Below are 18,018 nucleotides of genomic sequence, written 5' to 3' on the forward strand. Positions count from 1 at the left end.
GATGGGGTAAAAAGACAAAATTGAAATTTCAGATGATTTATAATGCCAGAAAAAAAAAATCAGGACTCAGCCATAGTGACAAATTGACCTTCTAAATGTAATTTATTATGGCTGCGACAGAGAAGAGCAATATTTGAATCGTATCGTATCATACAAAGGCAAAGTAAATAAGATGACAGAACTGCTGAAATATGCACAACTTGCAAATATTTCAGCTATCATATTTTATAGTGATGCTGTTTTAATAATAATAATTCCCATTGAATTTACGTTACTATGTGCAGGGTTGAGGATATGGTGACACGTGGCTGTAGCCTGTTAACGTTAAGAGTTTGGATAGCTGGCATCATACCGTAGGGGCACATTCAGTAAAGCTAGTTGACATTTTGTAATTGATGAACGCAATTTAGGCCCCAGAGGCTTAGCAGAAAGCTTCAGTGCACTTGTGCCAGTTGCAGGAAAACTTATAACACCAAAAGCTGCTGACACTTTCAAATGCACTGCCTCCAAGTACAAGGCTTGACATTAAAACACACCACGAAGAATCAACTGCATTTGCCTTTCACACAATGTCTTTTAGAGGTTTTCCATTGCTTGTGTGAATTTACTTACTAAAATAGCTTCAGTATTTTAATATTTTGCTGCACTAAAAACCACTTGGTGTTGGTGTTAATTGGTACAAGTTGTTTTATGAACTGTTTGTTTGCCATCATTTCCTGAACAGTGAAACTCACTTCCTGCTTGAATAGATTCTGGCGGTTCTTGAGTGAGCGCAGCTTGATCTGCCTCTCTTCATGCTCCAGCTCAGCGTCTGGGAGCTGGAAATAGGTGATGAGATCATTGAGTGTTTGGAGCACCTCATCGACAGGCAGTGTGACCAGTGCCCTATTCTTAACACCCAGACAATCCAGGTCTCTAGAAGGGAGGTGGCAGAAAGGGAACAGAAATATCAAACCCTTATTCAGATGCAGTACTATATTATAACAGCATTCAGCACAAATGCATTTAACGTCTGAGCAGACGTGAGGAGAGGCTGTGATGACTAACACAATGTTTAGATTGCAGGTTCATCCATGCTGAAATGCTGATTTCCGCTGGCCTGCTAAAAATAGTAACCTATCGTACGTGCGGGAGGGGTGCGCGGAGATGTATGTGTCATAGCCACGGGAGAGGCTGACAGACTGTCACATGTTGCTGCCATGAGTGCCCCAGAGCACGACCCAGGGGACAGTGGGCCGTTTGATAACAAATAATGGTACTGGAGGCAGTCATTTACGTGCTCCATGGCTCCCTTTTTTTTTTTCAGAGCTGGCTGTGCGGTGATGTGACGCCGCCACAGTGTTTGCTATTTGGAAGCGCATGACTGGACCACTGAGTGATTTGTCTGGGGCTTTGGCATCCCACTCAGTCAAAACTCACAGGCCCAAAGCCTAACTCTCCAATGGGTGTGTTCACAATCTGGAGGACCGTTATTTCACAATTGTGCGGACTCTGTGAGAGTCTGTAGAGCGTTGAGATGTCTGTTTAGGCTTTGGGTCTAATTTGGTAATGTGAAGACACTGGGGACTCTGCTTTATCATCTCTATTAATTATGCCATCATTAGTGTGGTGCTTACGTAACGTGTACAGGACATTTTGCAGATTACCCCTAATAAAGTGGTTCAAGACAAATGAGGACTGTAATTTGGTTTAATTGGGCAATTGGTGCAGTCACATCACTGTTTGCACCAATAAGAAACAGCAACGCACTCTTTAACATACCTGATGAATCGTTTAAAGAGCAGCGTGGTGTTGCGGATGATGCGTGCAGCGCGGGACTCTTCGTGTTGACAGCGCTGGAGGGTTAGCCCGTCATCCATGTGACCTTCAGAATGTAGGCACGCCTTCAGACGGCATGGCGGGGAGGGGGAGATGGTGAGACGTTGATATGAGATGATATAGAGAAAAGAGAAAAAGGACAAAAAAAAAAAAAAAGGAAGAGGGAGCCATTTAAAGGAGATAAAGTCTCCAGCTGTCCTCAGCCAGGACTGAGCCACAATGTCTAGAACACAGGTGCCGACACTACAGGCTATCTGGCTGTGGTCACATAGAAGACACATTGACACACACATTATCGCACACACACCCCTATCACTTCTGCCACAGAAGCCAAGGGACATGGTTTATATTTAGGCGAAGCAGCGATACAAACTAATAGACAATCATCTTAACTCAATCAACTCATTACTCTCAAAATAATGATCTGCTCCAAGGAATCTCATTTATTTATTTATTCATTTAGTTTGGACACACTTTGCATTCTAATTGGAAGACTGAACAGCGTGTGCTTGGTTTTGTCTTCACTCACTCGTCTCTTGAGGGGACCCAGACGGGCCGACTTGACATCAGGTGCCTGGTAGGAGAGCCACAGTCCCGTGGCCACATGCATGATGAAGCAGAGCGAGTCCCCGTATTTAATCTCCGCCACCCCCATGCCCTCGATGTCCCGCTTGGGGCTCTGCTCCAGCTTCTCCTGCACAGGGAATGAGAAAATGAAAACGTCTGAGCTGTCAGTGTGAAATGCACAAGCACGCAAGCGCAATACTAATGTGTGCACATGCACGTGCATGCAGATTTGCTCTTAATCAAACCACCAACCAAATGTCAACTGCATCTGCTGTTTGTGTCTCTATCCGTGACAGTGAGATGATTGTGCTGTGATGAGGATCAGCTCTGACTGCAGCCCATAATCCACGTGAGGTGTCCAGTTATATATGACCTCACTTAAATTCTATATTACATGCTTTAAAACTACATTGGAAGGGTCACTAATTGGCTCACAATCCCAGTCCAAATCCATTTCACATGCACGAGTATGTCTAAATCGTTGCTTCGGTTCAGTTCAGCTAAATTAACCTCCTCTATTGTGTAGCTTTAACTGGTCCAATAAGTCTTGGAATTTTTACTGTCCTTGAAAAATATACATTTTACAGTCCAAGGGCAGTTCACATGGAACAGTTTAGAGGTGATCCTTTGTAACGCTGACTTGGTGGCGTTTAATGATGGTGTATGCGGCGATCCCGTGTGACACAGGTCACCTTGAAGAGCAGCATATAGTCAGATGAATACATCTTCATGTGTGTTTGCGTTGCTGCGTCTGTGTGTCCTTGCCTTAGAGGCTCTAAAGCAGAAGGCTGTCGCACCGGTGTCCGACCTCTCGCGGTCCTGCAGCACCAGCCCCCTGTCCTCAGTCAGGGCCAGGTAGTGACCTGTGGTCAGGTGCCGCAATCTAAAAGGCTGACCCCAGCGAATGTGGCTCCCACTCCAGCTGTCAAGGTCACAGCAATAAATTAAAATGAAACACTCAAGAAAACAAAGAAAAAAAAAGCGTAATATCTGCTAATTAATTGATGGAAGCATTGCTGCCAGCTGTTAATTATCTTGCGTGCCATGAAGTGGCAAATAGCAAAAACATTAACTATGCACAAAACAAAACCAGGTCGAAAACATAGTAGACTTGTCAAATATGATATTTTCACAAGCTGTGAGGTGGGAAAGAGGAAGAAACTAGCCTGGATCAAATGCAGATACAGCACAAGGGATAGAAAAAGAATAATGTAGAAACAGAGTCAGACAGGCCACAGTGCAGCATGAAATTATAGGTGAGGAGAAGGAGGAGTGGACAACTGGGAGCAGAAACTGAACTCAGACTGAGGTGAGATAAACTTTTAAAAACAATAAAATATGACGTGAGAGACAGAACAGGGAGGGTATAAATAACAGACCATGTGAAACACAACCCACCTGATACGTAGTGGTTCCAGTCTCCACAAGGACCTCGCCTTGGCACCGGCTTTACCTGTCTCATAGTTGACTATCCTGGGGAATGCGAGAGAAGCATGAGTGAGTTGTCTGCCTGTGGATGTTTTAAACGTTTAGCCACCACTGATACTGTCAAGGTCATTCATTCTGGCTTAGTAGAACACCACCTGTTTTCTCTCGTTTGTCACACTGATATTCTCCGGGAGGATGTTGAACTCAGACACACGTAAACACATGCGCACACTGAAGAATGGGCTGTGTTTACTCTGAAGACTGCAGCATCACATCCTTCAAACAGAGACATGTGTGCTCTGATAACTCACAGCTACACTGTCTATCAGAGATATGGGTTACTGGGTCTAAAGATAAAAGAAATCGCTCATCATCCCCCCTGCTGACAGCTTGAAGTGTGTTTGATCTGCCCTAGAAAAACGTAAGACCTCTGAAACACAGAGCCATATACTGTGGAATTTCAAGGACAAAAGCAGGAGAAAAGCTAGAACTGGAAATGAATATCCAATCCCGCCTCCATATTTGCCATGCTCTGATCTAAAAATAGACACTGTGTGTGAGTGTGAGTGTGTGAGTGTGAGTGTGTGTGCCCAGGAGGAGCACACATCTCCTGGCACCTGGCTAAGTGTGTATGGGCTTTGCCCGCTGTTTTGGCCCACTTCAAGCCCAGTGTGCCATTTTTCTGTGGCCTACCTTATCTGCGTTGGCAGCCAGCAGTGAAACTATGGTTAAAAATAGCAAAAAGCCACCATTTTGGCTCCCCGGAGAGCTGAGTGTTACGCTGGTCGTTGGCATTTTTTATGAAGCAAGGTGGAAGCCGAGGCACTGTGGGGAACTCACAGGTCAGCAAGCCTCTCATGCTCTCATGTGAGCCCAAACTCTGCAGTGTAATCTCGTTTGTGAGGCGCTTGCAGTGTTTCATACCTCTGCTGCTCTTCACTCTGGTCTGATCCCGGGATGGTCACTACCTCATCGTGTCCATGGAACAATCGCATGACATGACCACCCAACAGGTAACCTATTGAACAGAGAAGAACAGATGAGATCCATTCCTGGGCTCTAGGCTTCATTTCATTTCCTGACTCTGGATTCTTGTCATCCCAGAGATGGAGTCTGGAAAGAAGGACTATGATTATCACAACAGTGTGTTACACATTTAAGAAAAATACATATGTTTATATAAATTGGAAGCCATTATATAAACGTTTCTAAAATTGCTAAATCAGGTGTTTTTCTATGACACAAACACATTGAAGCTTTAGGCTTTTCCTCAAAGTTCACAATCGCTTTTTAAAGTGTGTATGTTTTTTTTTTTTATGTCTTATGTTTTATTTATATATGCTTTTTCTTTTATTGCCTGAATTGTGCCAACTTGAATAAAAATGTGAAGCCTCTGTAGTCTCTGGAGCATTTTGTTCAGATACTGCTGTGGCAGCGACTTTGTGTGAAGTCTCTACCTTCTTCGATGTTGCTGCCGGAGCAGATGGGATGGACGTTCCACAGGGTTTGCATGAAGGAAGCATCCACCTGGATGTTGCCGTTGGAAATGGATAAATGCTGCAGGGAACAAGGAAAGATTATATGCGGTATAGTTATTTGTGTGCATCTAGATCAGAGAACCTGTCGGTAGGTAAATGTAAATTAAAATGGACTTCACTAGCTGCATTGTTTGACTAAAGCAGTGGGCTGACAGAACAAAATAGTTTATTACTTTAAACCTGTCACCATAAGGCTGTGTTATGCGTTTTTGTCAGCATCAGCTTCGGACAGTACATTTACATTTAGGTTTCATGGACAGTTATGGACAGTGAGTCAAGTCAGTTTGAAACTATCTGTGCGCACTGAGTCAGAAGAAAACTTCAATTTATCACTTACGTTGAAAGAGAGAGAGAACCATAAAACCGAGTGACAGACGCCTTTGGGTATTTATGCCATTTGGGGGCTGTAATGCTGTGTATTTGTGTGTGTGTGTTTGTGCACTGGTGTATTTTCCACTGTGGCACTTGTAAATCAGACTCTGTCCAAAAACAAATTTTGTGGCAGCTGTGCCCTAATAAGTCTCCACCCTGATCTCTCTACAGCCCTTAGGTGCTCTGTATGTGACAGCAGGGACAGATTGGCATTGGGGAATGAAAGGCGATAGTGGTCATCTGGCCATGCTGCTGCTGCCAGTGAAGGTGGGTGAGGGAGGGTGACAGCAGCCAGGCGAGGTCACTCACCCTCACCCACCTTCACTTCAACTCCATGGATAACCAGGAACATGTTTCCTGCATAGCACAGTGCTATGATACAAAGCTCAGAGGGCAGGATAGTCTAAAAGTAAACCAATTCAGAGTGCCACAGAGATATAATCATTATTCATGGCAGCAGGATGTGGGCCTGGGACATGCATGATAACAGAAGAGAGAAATTCAAAATGGCAGCAGTCTAAAAAAATCATAATCCACAAAACCAGACATTTCCAGTACAGAATCAAATTTAGCTTAATATTATTGTTAGTAATCTCACAGTCATCCTGACGGAAAAATGGTTGCCTTTGACATTAAGCCTCCTGCAGAGTGCAGGATGTGTTAACAGGATTGGAATAATCTGTTAAAAGTTCTGTCACAGCTGAAGAAGCTGGGTAGGTGTTCTTAGACCTCTACATTATGCGCATACATGCACACTTTGGCTTTGATGATCAAATGACAAACAATGAACTTACAAGGTACCGCTCTGAGGACACACTGACGAGGATGAGGTCATCACCAATGCGCACTTTTTCTCCTTCTGATCTCTGTTTGGAAGCCGGGTGAATAGTCCACCAACAGGCCTCACCTGTAATGGCACACAAATACTGTACTATATATACTATATGTTTGTATATATATATATATATTATAATATATATATATATATATATATATATATATACACATACTGTATCTATATAAAAATGTCTTTGTTCTTTAAGCTCAGGTCAGGTCGCCCTGCACAGTATATGTACTATTTTTTTTAGGATTGTGAGAACACGCCACTGTCACTGTGCAAATGTCACCTGTAGTGTAATTACTAACAACATAATAAATCTGAGATGAGAACTAAATTAGCTGCATGACAACAACCTTTTCAAGTCATACGGAGGCGACTGCTCATCTAATGCACGGAATAAAATAAATAACAATGGACATAAGAAGATTGGCTCCAGGTGTCAGGATACCCAACGAATGTGCTGAATCAGCACTGACAATAGGGCCACATTGTATGTTTACAGTGCACCACGGGGAATATCAACTGAAATGCTGAAAAGACACACAGTACAATCCTCCCACGAACAAATAAGGTGCGGAGAGACAGACATAGGAACAAAGATGGAGACCGACAAAGGGAGACAAAGGGGGAATGAAAGAGTTAAAAGAGGAGGATAAAAGCAAACTGCACTAGAGCTTTTCTTTTACCTGTTGAGTCCTCCTGCAGGCCCACATCAAAGGACAGCTTATCTGTCTGTGACCTTGATGTCTTCAAACAGGCCAGGTACTGTGGTCAACACACACATCAGACCACATGAGAAAGAGCTGTCACAAGCACACTCTTACGAAGGTCACCTTGCTCATACGATCATACGCTTGCTTACCAGCCTATGAGGTTTAAACCCTGCCACTGTGATAAGCTGGTTTTAATTCTTTGGAGTAGTGACACCGATGCTGTGTAATTTCTTACCATAGCGCTGAAGGAATGCCGCAGGAGGATGGCGTGGCCATACAGAAGAGTCTTGTGTCCACCACTCTGCGCTACCTACAGAGATCATTCAGACACACAGAAACACAGACAAATACAAAGTTACACGTCAGCCCAAACCCCGGTGGCCTTCCTTCAACTGCTTCAATCTAAAGCCGACCTCTGGCATTCAAAGTTGACCTCAGCGAGAACCTCCTCGCAGACGCTGATGACCTCAAGCACGGGATACATATCTCCTGGGGAGGGTTTGCCAACCCATCTTGCCGATGAAGACATGCAATCTGACTTGCCACAGGAGATGGTGTTTCTGGCTCCTGTATCCATGAGCGAAGCAGGATACGGGATCATCTTTCCAGCATTCCGGCTGCAGGAATGTGGGAAGGATGCGCAACTACATCAGCAGGGAATGACTCCTCCGCTTATGGGGTTAGGTTAAGATGCGGGAGGGGAACAAATAGTATCTCTACTGGTAGAGATGCAAAGAGGATACAGAGGAGTTTATGTTGATTTCTCCGACAAGCCAGTCCCACGTTACTCACCTTCTTTATGAGCCTCTAGGAAGCATTAAGGTAAGAAAGAGTGATATTATTCAGAAAGAACTATTGTTCTCCTGGGACTTTGAGCCTCTCTCTACCTTTTAATCTTTGGTACAACTCATTAAGATCGTGTGGCCAAGTTTATGTTTTGTTTTATTTCATGTTAAACAGCAATGCCATTGGCACAGGTCACATTAAACTCAAACTAAATGCATTGCAGGGCATTAATATTTAGTCATATTGCATCTGAGAGATACACGAATTGTGGCAGTGTCTCTAGAAAACATCCAACCACACACAGTTTCTCTTTTGCTCTGTTTCATTGTCTCTCTTTTTCTCTATATCCCCCTCAATTGGCTACTGGGACAATGGCTGGTCTGTGAATTGATGCAGTTGTGTTGGGCAGACTGCAGCACTGGCTTCCAGGCTTCTTCTGTGCTGCTGGCTACTGCTGGCTGAGGTACTGAGCTTAATGCGGCGAGGCACATCCAGCTGCAGTTACCACAGCCAATAAACCCAAGTCTCACTCTCGCTTGCGTAACCCGCGGCTCGGTAATGCATTATACAGATCCAGTACAGTGAGAGAAATTAAGGCTTATTCCCGAAAAAAAAAATGTTGGTACAAATTACAGCAAAGACTCAAGACCCAGCACTGTAAACTGTATTACCTGTGGCTCCTTGAACCATAATAGAAAATACAATTGGATCAAACAGGTATGAGAAAAGAAACAGACAAGAAACTGTATCTTTGGTCTGGCAGTGACATGAATTTAAAGACGTGACACTTAGCAGAACATAGCTTCCTGGTGTCTGAGCCCTGCAGTAGATTATGTGATTATGTGTGTGTGTGTGTGTGTGTGTGTGTGTGTGTGTGTGTGTGTGTGTGTGTGTGTGTGTGTGTGTGGGGCAACACTGTTGTGGTTTCCATCAGCAGTCTAACACTAACACCAATCTTAAAGACAAAGCGGTGGCAGTGACAGCAGAAAAGCACAAACACACCAGAGCTCGTCGGAGCAGCTCTGTCTCTTTGACTGACTGATCGCATTATTTGCCCTTTTGACCAGCGACCCCCAAATCAAACGGGTCAGTGCATTTAGGATGAGCGACGAAGAATCTGCACAGGGCAGTGGACACTGAGCTAAATGAGGGTTGGCATTTACACTAACTGTTGTGTGTTGTCTTTGCAGGTCCTTTATGGTCCCCGCAGTGTCTCAACGCCTTCCGGCTGAAACAGCCTGCAATACCGATTTGCACAAGCCACTGTCTATCGATAAGCTCATCTGTTCAAAGACATATTGATTTCAGGTCCTCGGCCGAAACATATTCAACCTCTATTTCCCCTTTAATGGTCCTTCCCTCAGTGGCATTTCAGCGAAGGCAAAGAATGATGAATAGGTAGACAATATTGAAAACAGATGAACGTCAGTGGAGAGAATGAACTGAAGTGCCACTGTTAAATGGCCGATCCAGGCCTTCGAAAAGTCTCAGGGGTACTGGTTAGAAAGGCACACGAGGAAAGAAAGAAAGAAAGAAAGAAAAGTCTAGGAGTTCCAAAATATTCTAACTATATAATAATGTCTATGTAAACTATGTTTTTTACATTTACAAGTACATTTTGTTTATATCAGATTATCAGATTAGAGTTTCATGCAAATATGGCTAAAATACATGCAATTTGATAGGAAATATGTTTTTATTATGAAACCAAACAATATCCAATATACATTTTTGCCTTTGTTTGTAAATTGTTAATCAGCATACTGTTCCTAGCAAGTGTCAGTGTAATTACATTTCTCGCCACGATGCATGAATTGGGGAAACAGCTTAGAAATACATACGACTGCCACTAATTTCTAAGTGGTAGGACTGACAGAGCAGACACGTGTGCTGTAGCAGAAAAAAAACATTTCTTTTTATTTCAGTTTGACTCTAAATGGTATGTTGAGGTCTTAAAAGAATGGTGATGCGAGAGGAATGAGGCTGGACCAGCAGCTAAATGCCCATTTGAGCTTTAATTTAGCGTTTAATATTTTGAGCACTCTGCTGTGGCTCATAATTCCCTGCCAGCTAGTACTAACACTCCCCGAAGTGAGAGTAATACCAGCGCTCTTGACTTCTGTCACTCTGCTGCACAGATAGTTCGCTGTGACCACAAAGATCCAGCCCTGACACATCCATTTATCCCCAGAGTCACATCAATGAAAATGAGCCTTAACAACTGAGGATTTATGGAAATTCTCAGGATCATTAGCCATGTGGCATTAGAGGAAATTTGGCTAAAGCTAAAATCACGCTGGCAGATTTATTTTATTTTATTTATTTTTTGTTAACTAACACATTCGACAAAAGCACTTATGAATCATTTTCTGTCTATTTGCAGAAATCCTGGTCTCAGCTGTTTGCGTCATCTCATAGCGTCCAGCTAATATGAGCAGAGGAAGATACTGTGACAAATGGGAGTTTGTCACAGTGCAGGGTTTCATACGGAGGGTTTCATAAAACAAATGATACCACCAATGAACATCCATCTGCATCCCCTGAGGACAAGACTAATCTTAATCTGACACTAATCCACCACTGGTGCTGCTCTAGTTCTACCAGTGCAAAGTAAGTTGTGTGAGATCTGATGTTTGTGGGGGGCCTTATTGGGAAGTCTGCACAAAACTCAATTTGTCTCTGTCCGCTTGGTGGGAGCTCAGATGCAATCTACTCACCCTACTCATAAAAAGATTCCACACGATCATCAGCCAGGGCTCTGGTGTTGTTGAATAACCCATGATTTCAAATGTTGAATGTTCAGTGATTATGTGCTGCAATGGACAATTCATAGGAGGTAATAGGAGCAGAACGGGATAGCTAAGTGGTCGCTGTGACCAATCTACTGTGTCATGCATTAGGGATGACAGGGGAAAGATATGAGCAGTGAACATACCCATCGATCCGGGCCTCGTGTCTACCATGCGAAAGATGGAGATTATAAACAGAAATTAGAAGATAGAAATGGGAGGAATACACATCTGTCACAGCAGTGAGAAAGAAAAGGAAACAAACTCGCAAGAAGACAATTGAAACAACATCAGGAGTAGAGAATACATTGACAAATGAGCACTGATTACAAAAAGAGACACATAGCACTGATAATATGCAGATTCCTCACGGCACACAGTCCTTTTTTACTTTCATTATGTTGGATTCTTATTTATCAGAGGAAATAGGAGCTAAATAATCCTGTTTTCTTTCAAGGCTTGATGTTAATCAAAGGTGCAAATGTCATGTAATTCCAGTGCACTCCCTTTGTTCTCTTCTCAGGCCACTGTAATGAAGCTATTTTGATCCTTTTATAGTTCAGTCAAGATCATGCAACTTACCTGACTGCAAGAATAACATGCAGTGCACCGGTCCACTACATGAAGGTGGCTTATGAAGAGTTGAAGTATGGATTGTCAGCTTGTGTGTGTGTGTGTGTGCGTTTTTGTGTGAGGGTGAGTTTACTATCACTCACCCCTTCACTGTTCAGTCCACTCTTAGCCAGCATCTCCTGTAGGGCTCGCACCGACAGAGACTGTTCCAGCACAAAGGTACAGATGCACAGGTCTGGAGGAACATACTGCAACAACAGAACAGAAGACCACGAGTTACAAATTCACAGAGAGAGAAGTTCACACTGGAGTTTTTACTGCTTTTTATAAAGTGAAGCTGTATGAGGTTGAATTTCACAGTTTATAAAAAGACACTTGCAAGAGTAGACACAATGTGTGCTGTGCTGTGTTTCAGCAGCCAGGAAGGGCTCAAGCATATTGTTTTATTTTATCTCTAAACAGCAAAAACTGGGGTCTTGCTCTTCAAAAAGCGTTTTATCCCAATCTCTACCTTCTTTCACCATGAAGACAAATCAAATTAAAAATAATTCCCATAACTGCATTGTATGCATAAAGATTCAACTTTACACCTTTATGCTATTGTTTTTAATAGTAATAATAAAGCTGCAATACTAACAATATTAATATTATAATAACATGGCAGACATTTCTAACTAGCAGTTGCCTTTTTACATTTTTAGCAGATAAAGCGATACATTGGCATCATGAACAGCTGCACGTTGTTTCTGAAAACAATGATGATGGGAGTGGTGGGTCTGAACTAGAAAAGTGCATTTGTTGGCAAAAAAAAACAAAAAACAACACAATAAACTGAATGCCAAATAGAAGACGCTAAAATGCTACTTAGAGCTGAGGAAAACCACAGCGTTGGTTATAGATTTCTGTGGGTTCATCACTATAAGCGACTCAGTCATGTAACACTGCATGTAGAGATTTGATCCATTGGTAAGAAACATGTATTGATTGTAGCCACCAGATCAATAACACTACAATATAGTGGATTCATTCAATCCAATTCATCCAGTGTAGCACAGCCTGATGACTCTGTGCATCTCTTGTGCATGTGAATGTAAAAATGTAAATTAGAAAGTGAACAATAAAGTGAACAATAAATAATAATAATGCTGCAACCTCCTATCTATAATGTATATTCACATGTGCGAGAGAAGTTATTTTTCTAGTCTATTAATGACCATTAATGGAATGGCTATCAGAGCTACTTGCCATGCAACCCATTACTAGTGATTCTGAATTAGTTGCTAAAGACGTTTTTGCTACACAAGCAAAACATCCACTTATAACTGCAAAAATATATAAACTCTGACTCTACAGAGATCTGCCCACTCATAATATCTTTGCTGACTGATGCATTTTTGCTGCACTTGAACCAAGTTTGTCTTAATCGAGTGGGCGCTATTCATTAAAAGGTAGTTAGAAAACAGATTAAGTGCTCTCAGGTCAGTCTGCGCTCAGATAAGCCAGGTTTTAAGGAGTTCTATTAGAAAAGTGGAGAAGATGCCAAATCGCATCCCCATCCAGGGCAGCACTGGATGGGACAGGAGAGGACTGGGGAAAATCACAGACAGAATGAGGGGAACAGGGATAGGGATACTGTGTATGGCTACAAGATAAATGATACCAACCTAAACACCCTCTCTGGCCTCCTTACTGAGTATCTCAACTCCTCCCGAACTGGTTCATTCACACAGGTAGATCTAACCTCATTTGCAAACTTTAAACAACCCAGTTTCAGGGTAAAGTGAAGCAACAAGGGATTCACATTTAAAACACTATATATCATAAAATGACCACTACTGTACAAAATCTATGGTCCAGTTGCGTTAGGTAGTGCAGAAATATAGCTGCTCTAACTGTTACTGTAAGTATAATACACTATGTATGCAATTAAAACATGTCGTGGCATTCGGCTTGGGTCAGTGATGGTGCTGTTCTCCCCTCCAGCAGTGTCGCAACAGAGAAATCATAATGAAGGATCTGGTGGGAAGAAATCCAACCCCGCCTGCCCTCTTCTCTCTGGGTGACTAACGTTTGACCTTTGCTCCCTCGGAGCACAGGACTGTAACAGTTGATGGGGAGGGGGAGTGCCATGAGAAAACTAGCCCGTGAATGGTAGGTCTAGAAGAGCAAAGGGGGGGGGGGGGGGGGGGGGGGGGTGACGAGTATCGAGCCCTGTCAGGGTGTCGTCTCACAAAGACAGCTTTACAGCAGGCGTCCTGATATTTGGTTTTACGACCATTCATGTGATAAAGCCAAGAGTGTAACGAGATGGCGAGCGAGAATAGACAATGTCTGTATTGGTCATACAGTTAACTGAAGGGGTAGAATAGAACTACCCTTTCTAAGACAAAGACAAATGATTTGCAAATAGGAACGGGCCACACACCAGAGACACAGCCTCACCAACACTATGGTATGTGGTCCTCTACCCTCCAGTGGTCATAATATTGAGTCACTGACAGGTAAGAGTTGCTGGTCGTATATCACAATCAACCAGCTTCTCACACACTGACTGATGCCGCCATTTAAAGCGTGCACACTTAAATCAACCTCATCATGTCGACACAGTATGTATGTGTCACATTACTAGACTAGTTCACCAAGGAAAGGAGGCATCCCACTCAGCTGTCGGTGTCCACCACTAAATTGCCATCTTGGGTTTCTTCACCTTTCTGTTGTTGATCCCAAAGGTGGGGTGATGCCTTTTCATAATAAAAACAGCAGCCAATGAAGACAAAGTGCCATAGAGGGAGAACATCCATCACACCTGTCAGTTATGATTACCATTCAATATGGGTGAAAGCCTCTACCCTGTATGCACAACAACCCCCACTCAACATAAACACACTCAGGGCTCTTTGTAAGAGCTGTTGGAGGCCGCAGTTGTTGAAGACAGAGAAGATTATAAACGCCAGGAGTACATGGATCTCTGCTCATGTGTACAAACTAATTCCTTGAGCCTCCTCATGCTGTCCCTCTTTCCCTGCGAAGCGCCTTTTACACACTTACACACTGTACATGCATACCCCCCATTAGGCGTTAATTTAACGAGGATTTGCTAGAGGTCAACATTAATGCTAGACTGCTGTTTCCTATAGCAAATCTGGTATTATAGATATAGATTGTTATGACTCTCTCCACCAGCTCATCATCATTCAGAAATTTCTACCTAATACCTCATTTGTTTCTTAGTTCAGATTTGCTACACAGAAATTAATTATGTCGGAAATATACATTTAACTAATTCAAAGTTTGTAGCTACACAGGCTAACAAATGTGTTCGCAGCTCCAACCATGCTGCTCAGCTGCAACAAAGCTATGGCAATTACAGGCAACGACTACACTGTTTATGAGACAATGCATCAAACATATCCAGGGGAGTCATTTCAGGGAATTATCATCTGACGGTGGGCCCACAGAGATGCAACGTCGTCCCTGAACCCTTGAAAGAACAGCACATCAAGGAGGCTGTGGTGAATGTGAGCTGATGATGTGCTGGCTGCCTTTCTGTGTCTCTCCGCTTGGCCTCACTGATTATTTGCTGAACCTAAACAAGGATGAACTAAATGGATATTTGGTTTCCATGGAGCTCTCGTCTGAGTGAGCACATCCTTTCATCTGGTTCGCATGTCTGTGACATGTGTTGATCATTTAAGTATCAGCATGTCCATGTGTGTGAAAACAATCTTGATGATTATGGATGAAAATGGTGAGAAGATCAATATCAACATGCATCTCTTTATTCCACTGAATGTTTTTTTTTTTCCAGTGCGAGAGTCACACAGTGCAACAGTGGAGGCACCGTGCCTACCTTTGCCTCAGATGTAGGCTCCAGGTAGCACAGCCTGTTGCCAAGTCCCTCGGCAGCCAGGCAGAACTTGCGATTCTCCTTCTGGATGCAGGCCACGCACTGGAGCACCACTTCATCATCCTGTCAAGGAAAAAAAAAAAAGAACAGACTTCAGCCTGTGTCTCTGTGCGTGTGAGTGTAGACGCTGTGAGCTAGTGCGACACGAGAGGACCCCAAATCACCCACACAGATGTGCACATATTGGTCCATTGATCAGTGGAGACTCTTGTAACACGGAAGCGTAAAAGTGTGTAGTTGCTTTTCTGCCGCCTGAAACCGTAAAACTGAATAGCCAAGTATATCATGAGAGTTAAGAGTAATAACCTTTAACCTATGGATTGTATTGTATATTTCACCTCCTGCAGAAGTGACTCCCTTTGCCTCTGCCCAGCTACAGTAATTAGGGGGTTTTCCCATCTAAACTTGATGACAATGACTATCTTTAACTGATGCCTTTGACTGCTTTAGGCTGTTTACTCTGTGTTCATGCTACAAATGAGTCAATTAATAGGAGGGTTTAATATTTCAAAGGGACATAACAGTCTAATGCTACACTAGTAATTAGTGTACGTGTGAGGTATTGTATGTACAGGATGCCACTAAAATGGGTTGATTGTGTTTATATGTGTTGGCCCTGTAAATGCTGAACTGGACATAGTTACTCATAGCAAAAACAGAGCAAGCAGAAATCTACTGATATTGGCTGCTATAGGATGGAGAGGGGGGGGGGCTTCTGCACAATGGCCAGCAGCCTTTTTTTTTATGTGAGGGGGATTGTGCAGAGAGCAGAGTGCAGCAGCAGTAGCGGTAACAGTAAAGCACTTCATTACAGTGCAGCAGCACAATGCACGAAAGAGACAGAGAAATACAGATGACTCGCCTCTTCCCGTCTCTCAGCGCATGTGTGTTCTTTTTTACATTGGCGTGTTTGGAAGAGCTGCATGAAAATCAATATGGCAAGCCTCGGGGCGGTAAAAACGCACGCATGACACTTTTATTTTGTGTTGATGCGCACATGTGCCTCAGATGTGGTGCAGGAAGAGAAGAATCTGAGCGCGCTGTGAGCCTCTGTTTGTGAAAGCTTCCACCTCCCACTGAAAAGAGAAAGAAAATAAACAGTACTGGGTGCAGTGGTGTCCTTCAGTAATGAAATGACAAAGTTTTACAGAGTGTTTGAGTAACATTTACTAAAGACAGCACGGCTTTAACATTAGATGGAATTCGCCCAGTTGTCGTGGTGATGATTCAATTGTTATTATGAAGGCTAAGTATGAAATTTAGGTCACATTAGCAGAGACGGGCGTTATGATTATCCTGCCATTAACTATCACCTGTCAAGTCAAATCAGTATCAAATGACCCATCTGTCATATCACAGCAACTCAATAATCCTTTTTTAATATCTAATCAAATCATTGTGAACATCATGATGATTTGCAATCTCATTTTTAGGCACACTGATTAATAGAGTCCATCAATATAATGTCCAGTACATGTACGTGTGTATTATTTAGGAAAGAGATGTTGAGATAATACTGATTGCTGGAAGCGACTCTCTGATTCATTCATTATTTGGGGCCTGTATGGGAAAGAGTTTAAATAATTCCTGTCAGTCTTGGATCAATATGAAAAAAAAATGCCATTTAACTCCGATGCAGACTGAAATGAATAAACCCTTTATGGCAAATCAACACTTGGCTTGGGTTGGAACATACAATCAGTCTCCCCGCTGAGGGATAGAGCAGCAGGTTGATGTGGGCCATATTAAGGACTGTATCGATCCAAGCATCGCATTCCTGCCTGTCTCAGTGCCAAGATGCACATACAGAGACACACAAACACACGCACACTATACAGGCATCTCTTTAATCAGAGAGGCTAACTCTTTTGTCTCTGCCTCTGTCTAGCCCACGACTGTCTCATCCCTGCACTGAAGTACAATTAAGGATGTGACATAGTCTCTCTCTCTCTGTCACCAAGTTCTTCTTATTTATCCCCCAGAGTAGCGGCTGCTACAGAGGAGGGGCCATTCACTGCTATCAATCAGTTGGGCTGAAATACAAATGCTTTCCTCAATTTGGGGTGGGTCATTTTAGAGAAACCTGTTGAAACAAAGGACTTATGGGGATTTTCAGCTGTTTTATCTACAACAGCATCTGTATCACCAGAGAAACAATTACCAAGGTCAGCCCAGCGTAGTCGAGAGAGCCAAAGAGAAACTGCGAATTTCAGGTAGTTAGTTGGATCATGAATGAGGGAGAAACAGTTAGAGTGGCATATGCCTTTCATCTAAGCTTTGGTCTGTTTGCATGCTGACAAGCTGATTACTTTAAAGAGAAGTGTTTCTTCTTTCCCTCTAGTTCAATTCACATGCTGTTTTAAAAAAATGTTGATAAAAGGGCTTAAAAGCTAAAAAGCGTGAGGAGGATATTTACCAAAGACATGACCTGAGATTAAATTTGAATTTAAATTTAAAGCTTGGCATCAACTAGGTGCAATACAAGGAAATGACAAGGAAGCTCCTGATTTTCTCAGTTACCATTTCATCACACATCAGCAGGCACTCTGTGGTAAAATGCTCAAATGGGTCAAATTGTGAACATGGACATTTCATCATGCAATGTGGGTGCTGCATTGGTAGCCTAATGTTTAAGTAACTGGATGATGCTGCACGGTTTTTGGATTTGGCTTTTTAAACAGACCTA

The 18,018-nt window shown here is 42.8% G+C and overlaps 1 protein-coding gene across 1 annotated transcript in view; it reads right to left on the reverse strand.

Annotated features, from left to right (window-relative positions):
- Positions 1 to 18,018, reverse strand: part of LOC113159052 (ryanodine receptor 3-like) — an 80,166-nt gene that overhangs the window by 49,690 nt on the left and 12,458 nt on the right. Inside the window, exons 2-13 of the mRNA XM_026355525.1 lie at positions 15,276 to 15,395; positions 11,569 to 11,673; positions 7,513 to 7,587; positions 7,251 to 7,329; positions 6,518 to 6,630; positions 5,271 to 5,370; positions 4,738 to 4,831; positions 3,784 to 3,858; positions 3,151 to 3,307; positions 2,348 to 2,512; positions 1,762 to 1,883; positions 735 to 915 (exon numbers count right to left, since the gene is read on the reverse strand). Coding sequence (XP_026211310.1) covers positions 735 to 915; positions 1,762 to 1,883; positions 2,348 to 2,512; positions 3,151 to 3,307; positions 3,784 to 3,858; positions 4,738 to 4,831; positions 5,271 to 5,370; positions 6,518 to 6,630; positions 7,251 to 7,329; positions 7,513 to 7,587; positions 11,569 to 11,673; positions 15,276 to 15,395 — 1,386 coding nt within the window. The remainder of the gene's footprint in view (positions 1 to 734; positions 916 to 1,761; positions 1,884 to 2,347; positions 2,513 to 3,150; positions 3,308 to 3,783; positions 3,859 to 4,737; positions 4,832 to 5,270; positions 5,371 to 6,517; positions 6,631 to 7,250; positions 7,330 to 7,512; positions 7,588 to 11,568; positions 11,674 to 15,275; positions 15,396 to 18,018) is intronic.

Source organism: Anabas testudineus, chromosome 12 (assembly GCF_900324465.2).
Source record: "Anabas testudineus chromosome 12, fAnaTes1.2, whole genome shotgun sequence".
Classification (NCBI taxonomy): Eukaryota; Metazoa; Chordata; class Actinopteri; order Anabantiformes; family Anabantidae; genus Anabas; species Anabas testudineus.